This window comes from Aotus nancymaae, unplaced genomic scaffold (assembly GCF_030222135.1).
Source record: "Aotus nancymaae isolate 86718 unplaced genomic scaffold, 86718_ANA_hifiasm-v0.15.2.pri h1tg000014l, whole genome shotgun sequence".
Lineage (NCBI taxonomy): Eukaryota > Metazoa > Chordata > Mammalia > Primates > Aotidae > Aotus > Aotus nancymaae.
The window spans coordinates 47747252-47761182 of record NW_026988425.1 but is presented as its reverse complement, the minus strand read 5'-3'; the positions used below and the strand labels follow the sequence as shown (position 1 = coordinate 47761182).

The following is a 13931-nucleotide window of genomic DNA, read 5'->3' as shown; positions in this document are numbered from 1 at the left end:
TCAAGATCTTTTTTTTCAAACTGGAATAAATGTAGAGCCCCCCCTCTTTCTCACCAGGATTCTGACTTTTGCCTCTAACTTCTTCTTAGGGCCCTATATTCTTAAGAAAAGGGTATACTTGCTCTTTAGACAGAGACCTGAGTCCTTGGGGAATGAATACAAGAGACATTTGGTGGGAGTATATCCGACTCCCAATATTGCCAGTTGGTCTCCTGGCCATATTCTTAAAATAGAAAAATGACACAGTGCTGCCAGGACTACATTTCGTCTAATCCAAAGAGCATGTGTCTGAAGGACTCTGCCACAGGAATCTTGATGATACCAGCCAAGATATCTGAGGTCTAAGGATGGCAAACCCCAGGAACCATCCAATACTCATGGGGGGATTCCAGCAAAATAGAAGCTAGGATTTGGACATGTCTGGGCAGGTCCACTGAATACGCAGGGCAGGCACGCCTGGTGTCTGTTTACATGACAGCTTTTGGCTAAAGAATTGTGTGGTTGCTCTGAATGGAAAGTGGAGTGGGAAGAAGGGAAACATGTTACCCTTAAGACTCAGGTTTTGAAAACTCTTCTTTAATAAACAAGTTTATTAACTGTATAATATATGCATTATTTTATATCTGGTAACTACATAATTTATATTAGGATTTTGGCAGTTTGGGACTAATTTACCCTATTATTATCTTTAGGGATCTATAGTCCTCACGCAGGAAATCATATCAAAATTAAAGAAGACTGATTTAATTTATTTTACTACTAGGAATTGTATTGGGAGCATGAATGAAAGGACAAAAGACACATTTTGTGTCTGAAAATTTCAGAGGGTGGGTGAATTTTTTCTAAATTTCATGGGAAATAATATATCTAAACTTTTCATTTTGAAAGGTACACTTTTGCTATACCACCCAGAACTTAGTGAAGTTTTGCTAAATATTAACACGGATAAAATACTTTAAAAGTATGTTTACTTTCCATTTAAAAATTGGCATATACTGGGCTTCTGGTCTTGATTGATGTCATTTCTCATTCATTGCCTTTCCAAGGTAAGGTTTGATTGATGAGTTATTGTACCACCTGTTTTTCTTTAATTAATAATAATTATTGTAACTGAGAGGGCACTTATTTGCTTACTTTTTTTTTTAATGTGCCAGGCATGGATCTAATCACTTTACACACGATATCTCTTTTAATTCTCACAACTTTGTAATGAGAGACGGACTTCAATTATTGTGATGACATAGATGAGGAATCTGAGGAACATAGGAATTAAATTACTTGTCAAATAATATATAGCAAGTAGTGGGGAGAATAAGGGTGTTGGGTGTTTGGAGTGTTACAATGAAGGCACTAATCACTCTAAATTTTAAGATGATTATAGAAAAGGCTGTTTCTCAGTTTGGGTATGGTTTAGATATTAGCAATTCTCTCATTGCACATTTGAATTCCCTAAGTAGCCTTGCTAAAGTCACTGGAATTGTTTCCCAGTCTTTTGATCAAACAAAATCATTTTTTAAAATTGTACTGTAGATTCTGGGGTACATGTGCAGATCATGCAGGATTGTTGCATAGGTACATACATGGCAAGGTGGTTTGCTGCTCCCATCACCCCATAACCTATATCTGACATTTCTCTCCATGTTATCCCTCCCCAACTCCCTACCCCCTGCTGTCCCTCCCCTAGCCCCCCACAACAGACCCCAGTGTGTAATACTCCCTTCCCTGTGTCTATGTGTTCTCATTGTTCAATACTCACCTATGAGTGAGAGCATGTGGTGTTTGATTTTCTGTTCTTGTGTCAGTTTGCTGAGAATGATGGTTTCCAGGTTTATCCATGTCCCTACAAAGGACACGAATTCATCATTTTTTAATGGCTGCATAGTATTCTGTGGTGTATATGTGCCACATTTTCCCTGTCCAGTCTATCATCGACGGGCATTTGGGTTGGTTCCAGAGTTTTGCTATTGTAAACAGTGCCGCAATGAACATATGTGTGCATGTGTCTTTATACTAGGATGATTTATAATCCTTTGGATATATACCCAGTAATGGGATTGCTGGGTCAAGTGGTATTTCTATTTCTAGATCCTTGAGGAATCGTCACACTGTCTTCCACAATGGTTCAACTAATTTACACTCCCACCAACAGTGTAAAAGTGTTCCTATTTCTCCACATCCTCTCAAGCATCTGTTGTCTCCAGATTTTTTAATGATTACCATTCTAACTGGCATGAGATGGTATCTCAATGTGGTTTTGATTTGCATTTCTCTAATGACCAATGATAATGAGCATTTTTTCATATGTTTGTTGGCCTAGTATATGTCTTCTTTTGAAAAGTGTCTGTTCCTATCCTTTACCCACTTTCGAATGAGTTTGTTTGTTTTTTCTTGTAAATCTGCTTTAGTTCTTCGTAGATTTTGAATATTAGCCCTTTGCCATATGGGTAGATTGCAAAAATTTTTTCCCATTCTGTTGGTTTCTGGTTCACTTTAATGATTGTTTCTTTTGCTGTACAGGAGCTCTAGAGTTTAATTAGATCCCATTTGTCTATTTTGGCTTTTGTTGCCAATGCTTTTGGTGTTTTAGTTATGAAGTCCTTGCCTGTGCCTATGTCCTGAAAGGTTTGCCTAGGTTTTCTTCTCTGGTTTTTATGGTGTTAGGTCTTATGTTTAAGTCTTTAATCCAACTGGAGTTAATTTTAATGTAAGGTGTCAGGAAGGGATCCAGTTTCTGCTTTCTGCACATGCCTAGCCGGCTTTCCCAACACCATTTATTAAACAGGGAATCCTTTCTCCATTGCTTGTTTTTGTCAGGTTTGTCAAAGATCAGTTGGTTGTAGATGTATGATGCTGCCTCTGAGGCCTCTGTTCTGTTCCATTTGTCTATATCTCTGTTTTGGTACCAGTACCATGCTGTTTTGATTACTGTAGCCTTGTAGAATAGTTCGAAGTCAGGTAGCTTTGTTCTTTTTTGGGATTGTCTTGGCTATGTGGGATCTCTTTTGGTTCCATATGAAGTTTAAGGTGGTTTTCTTCAGTTCTGTGAAGAAAGTCATTGGTAGCTTAATGGGGATAGCGTTGAATCTATAAATTACTTTCGGCAGTATGGCCATTCAAACAAAATCATTTTTAAATGACTCTGATATTTCATTCTTCTCCCAGAGAATGGGGAGAAGCAGTTTACTGTGCACTTCTCCTTCTTGAGAATGACCTTTTCTAAAAATTAACTTTTTATTTCAAAATACAATGTCTTCAAACTCATGGGAAAGTTGAAAACATAAAGATAGTGTTAAAAATACCCTTATACCTTTTATTCAGATTTGCTTATTGTTAACATTTTATTCCATTTCCTTTATCATTTGTGTACTCTCTCTTTGGATACATGTGAAAAAAATAACAAAACCTACAATATTTTTTCAGTCATTTAAGAGTAAGTTTCATACATTGTGGCCCTTTTTCTAAAATACTTCAGTGTGTATTTCCTGGGTTGAAGAGTATTCTCTTGTATAACCACAGTACAGTAATCAAATTTTAGTAGATATAACATTGATGCAATACTTTTATCTTTGGACAATATCCTGATTTTGTGAATTGGCCCAATATTGTTATTTACAGCATTATTTCCCTTAGGTACAAGATCTGATCAAAGGTCAGCTACTGCATTTAGCTATCCTGTTTGAAGATAATTTTAATTAGCCAGACTTTATTTTTGCTATACTTGAGGAACCATATCCTATGTAGTATATAAACATCTTAATTTAAATTAGGCTTCTGACAGATTTTTTATTATTAATTTATATTTTGTAATTGCATTCTATTAATTACATTATATGCATGTGAGTCAGACTCTTTTGGGTCATAGTTGAAATTCTAACAATAGTCTAAAGATACTTATCTACCTTTAATTTTTAAAGAGATTTCTATTTTCTCGGTACTGATTAGTATAATGCAAGATGACTGAAAAGGTGGAAAACTTCAAGGAGGAAAATGAGATACTGTCTAGTGTTTAAGAGGAATGATTGATGCTGACAAATCTGGAATAAAAATTTTAAATAAATAATCTAGATGTTTTTTAAAAGGCAAGCTGTTGATTTTATCACTTCCCCTTGCCAAGACACACATCGATGCCTGTTAAATTTGACGTTTTTACTCTAATCGTCAATGGCAGCTTTAAAGCATCTGTAGCATCCCAGGATCAAGCAACAAATCAACTCCAGGAAGGGCTGTGAAACCATATCTGCCCGTCCCTCTTTCCTTTCCTGAGAGCCTCTCTCTAGTGGCAAGCCAGTAGCTAATCTGCACTGGAGAAGTTACGACCCTTGTCTTCTTGCGGCTAATGGCAGCCTGTTTGTCTTCTGCACCTTTCTTTCCCTTTTTGAGAACATGGGGCTGAAAGGTAACAAGACCCAACAGGGCCCTAATCATTATACAAATTGTCTACTGAAGAGGTTCCTCTGCCTCCACCAGTTTTCTCATTGGGTGACCGCAGTTGAGAGCCAACAGTCTCTGGTGACAATTTTGAATAACTATTCATATTAAAGAGGCTTTTCATAAAAGGGATAAACTTTTAAGAATTTGGGTCATGATGTTTGAAAGAAAGAATATGTTTGTTTATTATCGTTTAGCAACGTTGGTAATATTGACCATACTTTGCTCTTTCCCTCCCATAGTCCTGACATTCACTACTTTACATCTTGAATCTCTTTGATATTTTTTAATATACTTAGGCTTTGAATATGTAAGTACATAATGAATTAGAAACTTGTAACTTGTGTTGATGAGCCAGTTATGTATTCCCATGTATTACAACATATTATAGGGACTACTGATTGATGACCCAAATGCCAATCTGAGGCATCTTGTACTTCTTTGATATTTTTAATATGCTTAGGCTTTGAATATGTAGCATACAATGAATTGGAAATTTATGTTTATGATTCTGATTCCTATGTATTACAGACATTGACTGATGTCCCAAACGCCATTCTGAAGCTCTAATAGTGTCTAATGTAAACCGCAAAATATTGATACATTTCCTCTTACCATGAGTGACATTATCTGACTCCCATGAACCATGGACATCATGGTGGAAATTCACCTCCACCCCCATCCTCACCTTATCAAGTCCCTAGCATTCCAACACTATAATGCCTACTTCTGCAGCTGATATTCTGATTTCTAGACCATGCTTGTCAAATATTATGTCTGTTGTCACGTTTCCTTGTGATGTGTGTTGCTTTTTAAAACACTGAAATGCCACTGTGTTTATAGGAAAGTAAGATAAAGGGTGTTCCTGGCTATGGTGATGAGCTTGCAACAAGGACAGCTAAAAAGATGGTGTTTTTAAAGAGGAAATATTAGACTTGGTATACTGCAGGAAAGAACCCACATCTACAGTCTGTTCCTTCTGTGGTTAGTGACAGGCCATATGCCACTCCTACAAAGGGGTTGCTGGACCTCAGATCCCTTTATCTTTCAAACTCCAATGAAGTGGTTTGTAATTGATGTCACTCTGGAGCTTCTACTGCCCTGGCCAGGTAATTTCAGAGATAGCTACATTCCTCAGCAAAGGTATCATACACATTTTTACTCAAAAGTCCAAGTAACTTATTACATCATCAGAAATTAAAACCACTGGCTTTTTAAATTTTTTTTATTTTTTCACTCATCATTTATTTACAAATACACATTATAACTTTTATATACATTGCACATTTACATGGTAGAAAAGTACAAAACTATATATTTAAATGAATTTATATTTTAACTTGCCATGTTTGAAAATATAAAATTGCATCAGAAAAAAGTATTATGAAAAGCAAGAAACTTGAACTGATAAAGCTTTGATATAACTTTTAGTGAAATATTGTTTGAAAAAGAACTAATTAAAAAGGTACAGCTGAGTAGCTTAAAGGAAACACCTAACAAAAGGTTGAATGTGTAGCTTTCACCATCCTTCAGTCTCCTGACACCTGCATCATTTCTTTGGATCTGTAACATCTTAGAAGTACATTGCTAGAGTTCTAATCATCTCCTCTGTCACAAATGTCTTCGTCATAACAAAAGAACTGAAGCAGGAGTTTCCTCAAAGATGCTTATCCTCTGTACCTTGTATTTGAGTCAGAGTTATAATGCCTTTTGGTCAGTCAAGGTTCCTTGTAAACAAAACCCGAGGGATCATGTATGTACAGATCAGGCAGCAGAGAATCCAATAAATAAACATGACAGAAACTGACATGCAAGTTTTCTAAAAGTGGAAAAGAGTCTAACAGTGAAATGAAGGGAGACAGAGGAGTGAGTGAATAGTAAGGAATGGACTTAAATGGTTTACAAGGAAAAAAAGCTTTTACTTTATAAGCAAGAGACCTCACAATAAATAACAACTGCTCTTCCTTTCACGAATAAATTTCTTCAAAACAAGGTATACAGTCAACCAGACATTTTATGTATAAATTATAAAACATGACACAGTATAAATAAATGTCTACAAGTCTCAACTATGGGCCTCATCCAGTAGACCTCACAAAGAATGCCTCTCCGTGTCCAATGAGTAACAAGGTGGCCTGGGAGAGAGCTTTAGGACAAAGGTCCTTTAATGTATAGTTTTCCCCCCAAATAAATAAGCATACACTTATTTACAGTATAGACAATATATTTTTCTTTTTTTCTTTTTCTTTCTTTTTTCTTTTTTTTTTTTTTTTGCCCAAAGGCTATGCCAACACTGAACACTTGTAGAGAGTTTACCACTCTAGAATAGAAGATATAGGAAAGCTGTAGTCCTGGTCTTCATCTTCCTCCTCTTCCTCGGGGTCTTCCGAAATGGCTAGATGGGGGAATACAGGGGAGCTGTTGTTTAAATATGGACAACAACAGCGCAGAAGCAGCTCAGTGTAAGTGTTCAAAGCCCTCTGATACAGCCATATTACAGCGTTGCATTTTTATGTGACTTGCAGTGAGATGCTTTTTTTGTTTTTGGCATCTGCTGTTAAGCAATAAGTTAAAAAAATTTTTTTTAAACATAATCTATGAAGTCAAAAACTGCAGAAAGTTCTGAAGAATCAATGGCTCAGGTTTTACAGGCAGATTCCTGAAATTAGATAAAAAGCGCTCTTGTGTTCTAGGTATAACTGCTTTGAGTCCTTAATTCAGAGTTAGTAGAGGCAGCTGCAAAAAAGCAGCAGCCCATGTATGATAATATGAAGCTGTCTTTGGAACAAAACAAAAAACAAAAAACTTTTGAAGCAGTTAGTTTAGATTCAAATGTTAGTAAAGCAAACAGCAAAGCATACTACCAAAGCAAAAGAAATAGGGGCAAACAACTGGAAACAGATTTTTAGAGGCAGCCCATTGATGGTCACTGGATAAGTCCTAAAAGCCAAGAAACGTTGCAGATAATTTTTCTGTGGATTACTGAATTGCTGATGATACTCAGCAGCTACTTAACTTGAACAGAAACGGATCTATGTGGGAGATTTGCTTGCTTTCTAAGTGTCCATTCCCTAGGGACTGCCCGGGAAAGCCTTAAATGGCAGCAAGGTTAAAAATCGCACTTACAGTTGCAAGATCCGGAGTGCTTTACTTCCAGCAGCACACCTGAGGAGCAGGCAGCTTCCTTCATGGCACACTCACTGGCATAAGTGGCATTGTCACTGGCACAGACAGGCTCATCCGACTTACTGTCAGGGCACTGCTCATCACAGAGGGAACACCGGCCTCTCCCAACCTTGAAATCCCATAAACATTTTTTCCCACCAGTGCACTGGATATCTTCACAGGACTTTGCTTCTAGGATATAATACATCTATGATGAGTAAACCGATTTCCCCATATCCCCCTTTTCTCCCTTCCTCCTAAACATAATTTATGTGTTATTACTGATGGGCTAATGGAGCTATTATGCAAAAATGTTGGATAATAAAACTGAAACTCAAATGCACACACACATACACACACAAAAATCCCCTGCAGTTTCTGACATACTACATTAGTGTATGAAAATAGTGTTTTTCTTTTGGGACAGGATGTTACAATATTCTTGAGTTAAATATGTATCTTATTATTTCCCACAAGTGGGATCTTTTACAAAAGAAAGAATTCCATCAATTACTAGAATCTGATAACAGATTTCAGGAATTGCTAAGTAATTATTTTTCGCTTCCAGCAAGTCTGGCACTTAAAAAAATGTGTAAAATTGAGTGAGTTCTAAGTTTTCTAAGATGGGATACTGTTTTTTGCTTCCTGCTGGCATTTGAATATATGTGTCAATGCCTCCAGAAGACAACGGTTTCCATGAGGAATGCTGTGGTCACAACAGTTTCCCCAAATTGCAGTGTATTTCTCACTATGGTGTTTGGGGATGCCTTGGGCTTTACTTATTAGTTAATCCCACAGTTTAACATCAGAACTAGCCTGTTTTCACTTTTTTCTTCCTCAATCCAGAATACCTACTGATACACTTTCCCTCATAGGCTAATCCAATAGATCTGCCCAGCAGGCAGGTAGCCTTTCTCAGGTGGCAGGCACTGGAGTAGGTGACTCCATCATTCCCGCAGATATATTGCTCAGAGGACGTGGGCTCTGGGCAAATCCGATTACAGGTCACACAGTAGGCGTTATTGGTCTGGTCCACCACACACGTGGAGCTGCCTGGACAGAAAACATCCCGACAGGTCTCTGGAACAAAGAAGGAAACACACGTGAATAGGTACCGTCTAGTCCTTAAGGAGTGAGCACTTGAAGTTACTAAGGAAATCATGACACTGAAGCATCCAGCTTTCAAAAGGCATTTTGGGAGCCCTGTGGTTTTCAACAGAGAATCTAGGACTCTAGGTTAAGAACATTAACGCCCTCAGCGTTCTTAATGAGTCTTTAGAAGTTAGAAAAGGACTCCTTTATTTGGTTTCAGTCTTATTATTGTCAGGCTCTTACTGTGGACTACACTATCCCCCAGGGGTCTGCTAGAGGGTCTACTTTGGGTACAAAGCTGGAGGAGGGGGACAGATCCAGTCTTGCTCAACAGGGGAGGACCTACTTTTACATCTGCCTTGGTACTGGACCTCCAGTTCTGGCTGATCTTTACATCTCGCCTTTAGGAGCGCACATTCACTGCGGTAGGTTTTCCCATCCAGCCCGCAGACTGGACCCTTCCAGGTGATGTTGGAACAATCCGGGGCGCAGACGCAGCGCGGTTTGTTCTTCTTGTTCATTCGGCATTTTTTCCCGGGTCCACAGTCCACGTTCTCACACGTTTCTGTGAGTTGGAAACAGGCATGGATTAAAACCAGAGCCAGGCAGTCTGCAGGTCAGCCAGGAGGGCTTCGGGTGCCTTGCGCAATCCTGCAGCCCTGAGTTTGCGCTGGAGGGGCCCAGGCTCTCTCCCAGAAGATTGGGAGGTGGTGAAAGAGTGCGGACCTTGGGCTATGCCCCACGCCCAGATCTCTCTCATCAAGGAGCACGGGTTGGCGGGATTAACCACCACACTTGGCTAAGAAGTCTGAGGTGTTTTGCCTACAGCTTTTAACAGGCAGAATTCGAATTTGCAAGGGGAAGAAAGGGGAAGCCCACGAACAAAGCTCTCCAATTCCAAACCCCAGCCAGGTAGCGGGGAAGCTAAGGGTATACGCCCTCTACTGAGGGCCTGCAAGTCGGGAGGGACTCCTACCTTTACAGGGGATGCAGTTGGGGGCGCCCCCATTGAAAATCATCCACTTGAAGAGTGTGTTGTCATTGACGTCCTCCTCGGTCCACGAGGTGCTCAGACGGCCGGTGCTGCAGCACTCCTCCTTGCTCAGTTCGGTCTTGTACAGGACCTGGCAGCGGCCATTCTTGGCTTGACGGAGCCAGCAGTTCCCAGCTGTGAAGAGACGGGTGGGGAGGTGGGTGAGTGAGAGGTGGCAGGGCAGGGGGAGCGGGGTGGTTGGTAAAGGAGACCCGGCGGCGGGGACGGGGAGGGGTGACCATGGAGGAGGGGAAGCGAGAGAGACGCGGGAGAAGCGGGAGAAAAGTAGGAAATAAATCGAAAGGGGTGGAGGGGTGGAAAAAGAAGGTGGGGGGAAGCCCAGATCCCAGAGATGGGAGGTGGGCGAGAGGGTGGGAGGGAGAGGGAGAAGACAGAGCGCCCCAGCCATATCAATGTCAGTTACCAGTGACCCAGACACAACACGTGCAGCTTGCATTGACTTTTACTAGACTGTTTACTTTTATTCGTCCCATTTCATAACCTGCAGCGACTCGAAGAGCAGATTAAAGAACCTGACAAAAACAGGATGCGACGGATGTTTTTACATGTTGGTTTCATGTAGGCGGTACAGGAATTATTTGTGACAGGGGTTAAGAAAGTAGGAGAACGAGAGAGGAGAGAGAGAGACGAGAGAGAGAGAGAGAGAGAGAGAAGCAGATCAAGCAAAAGGCACTTGTGAAAAATGAAAGCAAAAAAAGCAACCCGGCCCAGCCCGGAGCTACCCCGCGCGGCCTGGAGGCGCAGCCCGCCCGACGGGCCCGTTTTGCAATCCGCCAGACTCGGAGCACGCCTGCGGCCACCGCGATCTTTCGAAATCTCCCAGCGCTGCTTTCCTCCGCGCCCACGTCCAGGCACCAGGCAGCGCCTCTCCCCGAAAGGCGGGCAACCCAGCGCAGTGCCGTGCAGGCGGCGAGGGGCAGTGCCCAGGAGCGCAGTATACAACACACTTAATGTTAACGCTGAAGCAGGGAAAGTAATGCCTTAAAGGGGGGAGGTTTCCTACCATTTCACGGTTATATGTGCCTACCTCATACCTAGCAAGAAATCTTTGCAAGTGATTTCTCCCTCTTCCTCCTTTTTAAATGTTCGGATCTGGGTCGGGAAGACTTCTCACGAATCACCAATATGACTTTAACAATCATTGGATCGTAAGCTGCTATTATTATTTTAAACATTCTACCCAAAGACTAATTGAAATAAACAAATCTATTTTTAAAAGGCAAGCTTCAGAAATTTGCTCTTAGCCCATTTCAGAATTCAAGTCAGTTATGGGCTGCTCACTGTTTTACAGAAGGCTAAGAGTCAGAAAGAAGAATGAGGCAGAGGGGGAAAAAAAAAACTATAAAGTGCTGAAAGCACTTCGGGGTAATAATTTGGCTCTTTTTTTTTTCTTTGCGGAGATGGGGGATGGGGATGGAAGAAGCATCCACTAGGCAGAAAGCTACTTCCCTTGAAAAATTTCAGCACCCACATTTCCAAGTTTGGGCAAAGTTTCTGAAACCACGTCCCCCAGCCTCCGAAGAAAATTCGGTATATCTCCCCCAACTCCCAGGTCCCCCCCTCCACCTTTTCTTAAAGTATTCGAAAGATCTGGGAAGGAGAGAGATGAAACTGCAAATGGGTCCACTGAACTCTCCAGGCTACTACTGATACTTGCTCCCTTCATCAGACCCACAGAGGAGATCACATCTAAAGTTATCATGGCCAGAACTTGGAGCATCTAACCCTAACTACTGAGACCCCAGCTCGCTCCCTTTCCTTTTTCAAGATAACCGAGCTCCAAACTCCGTTCCCAGTCCTAAAGTGTCATTCTCTTCAATTTTCCCACTCCTCTCCATCCCGGAGTCCCCACGTTGGTCCAACATCTTCCGAGAGCAGCGTTGCTCAGAACAGACCAAGTGGAGACCACAGAAAAGTCGACCCCCTTGCCCTCAGCCGAGCCTCCCCAGCGCATCCCCCTTCACTTACCCTGGGCACTGCGGTCTTCCATGAACTGGCAGAGCAGCAGCAGCAGGAGGCAAAGCCCACCGGGCTGGTGCCTGGCGCGGACCATCCTGGGGGCAGGCGCAGGGCGAGTAGCGCGGCGGTGCGGGGAGCCGGCGCGGTTGGCGGGTGGCTCGGGTGAGCGGCGCGCGTCGCAGAGGCCAGCGGCTGAGGGCGCAGCGATCCCGGCGCAACCCCGCGCTCGCCGCCCGCCGCCCGCGCGATTCAATGGACGTCAGAAGCCGGGCGCAGCCGCGCTTTAAATCTAGACGGGGGTCTCCGCGGTTTGCGGTGGGCGGTCTCCCAGTGTGTGGGGCTGTGGGAGGGCGGCCGCGAGCGAGGGTGTGCGCGGCTCCTTGGGGGTGGGGAGATTTTAAAAGTTCAGTGTGAATCAGGTGACATTTCCCACCTTCTGGAAACCCTTCCCAATTATCTTTCGGAGGTGCCCGAAATCAAAACGGCTGGAGGGGAATCGTCGAGTTCTTATTTGCGTAGGAGCGAGAGGGAGGGGGAAGGCGACCGGGGCGGGGGGTAGGGGCGACGCATTGGGGGTGGGGAGTGGGGAAGAACACCCACTTCAAGTTCTGCTCGCCGCCGCTCGCCGGCAGCGCCGGCGCGCCCGGGGTGGCGGGTGTGTGTGTGTGTCTGTGTGTGAGTGTGTGCGCGCGCGAGTGTGAAAGGGAGGGCTTGGTGGGGGCGCTGGAGGAGACGGCGGGGGGAGCTGGGGGAACCCGGGAGTTTGTCTCGGTGCTGGCGCTCCTCCGCTCCAAAGAGACTTTGCGAACGCCCGGAGAGCCCCGGGCTGCCCAGATATCCCGCCCCGGGTCTGGTTGGAGCGCGCCGGCCTCGCGGCAGTTCCCGGCCCCCGCAGCCTAGGCGCGGGGCCCGCAGGGTTTTGTGTCTGGGTCTGTGCGTGCCTGACTTTGCGGCCACCCCCAGCTCAAGAGTTGTTGCTAGGAACCCCGGCCCCGGCACCTTCCACCCTGGCGGAGCGCTGCCCAGACGCGGCCCTTCGTCTGGGCGAGTCAGAAGCAAACAAAAATGTTTAACACCTCAGGCCCGGTCTCCCCCCGGCACAGTCTCGCCCTCTCCCTTTCTTTTCTCCCCTTTCACTTCGCAGCGTCTGGAGTCGGAGCCCGGAGCGGGGGCGCCGACGTAGGCGGTCTGGCCCCCCTTCCTCCCCTGCCCGGAGACTCCCCAGTTTCTGTCCTGTGTGCCTCTCTCAGTCTCCTCGGCTCCAGCCTCTCTCTCACTCTCTCTCTCTCGCTCTCTCTCTCGCTCGCTCTCTCTCTCTCTCTGTCCCTCTCTCTCTTTCTCTCTCGTCTTCTCTCTTTTCGCGGAATAAAAAAGATTGCAACATCCATAATGAACTTCTGTAGCCTCAGTTTATTAAGTACAGTGCCTGGCATTCTTCGCTGAAAGTTGGCGGGTCTCTCATTTATAACATTTTTTGGCACCGCTGAATGAAACTGAGGAGGCGATATTTCCTTTTATATAAAACGATTACTTCACGGAAAATGCTATATTGTTTATTCCAAAGCTGCCTCTTAAATTTCTGTTCTTTTTGCTTCTGAAGCCCAAAGGACAACAGACAGCGAAGTATGCAGACAAAATTCTTGGACATTCGCAGGTCACTGGGATTTGTTCTCCTACGGATTTCAAATCCGCCCTTCTTCCCTCTCCCGCCCCCCGCAACTCCCCTCCCCCTGCCAGACCCTCCCCCAGTCTTCCTCTCGCCCTCCCACCCCCCATCTTCCAGCAACCTTCCCCCCTCCACAACTGCAAATAACTCAGTGATAACAGATTTTTTTCCACCAACTGCAGGAGATAGTGCTAATCTTTTAATAAAAGATCCCATTACAATGGGATCTGTCTGGACAGACTATAATAGATCCCGAAATACAGCCGTGCTAATATTAGAAGACAGTTGTTTGGGTGCCTCTCAGACGGGCCCAAGCCCCCCTTTGAAAGTGGGCATGAATCACAAAGCCCCGCGGCCGCCGCACCTGCACCGCGCGCATTCGGTGCAGCAGGCTGGTAAAAACGGGTGACCTCGCCGCCGCTTTTCGCTTTATAATTACCGTCGTGAGGACGGGAGGGGAGGGGCTCGGGCGGCCCGGGGGAGGCTGGCTTTTTGCTCACTTCAGACGGCTGTGGGGGCTCCACATCCTTCTTAATCTTTCCAGAATCATTTTGTCTCTGTTTCTAT

The 13931-nt window shown here is 44.0% G+C and overlaps 1 protein-coding gene across 6 annotated transcripts; it reads right to left on the bottom strand.

Annotated features, from left to right (window-relative positions):
- Positions 1-5635: 5635 nt before the first annotated feature.
- FST (follistatin) lies at positions 5636-11956 on the bottom strand. Of its 6 annotated transcripts, none has more exons than XM_012449566.2 (6): positions 11708-11956; positions 9662-9853; positions 9032-9250; positions 8449-8673; positions 7555-7785; positions 5636-6823 (listed from the first exon to the last, which is right to left on the bottom strand). In XM_012449566.2, exons 1-6 carry the CDS (start codon positions 11790-11792, stop codon positions 6741-6743), a joined length of 1035 nt encoding a protein of 344 aa, XP_012304989.1. In that variant the 5' UTR covers positions 11793-11956; the 3' UTR covers positions 5636-6740. The 6 variants fall into 6 exon arrangements, with proteins under 6 accessions (XP_012304989.1, XP_012304990.1, XP_012304991.1 ...); XM_012449567.2 differs by having other exon boundaries at positions 7555-7782; positions 11708-11792; XM_012449568.2 differs by lacking the exon at positions 11708-11956 and adding an exon at positions 10143-10427.
- Between the last annotated feature and the right edge of the window lie 1975 nt (positions 11957-13931).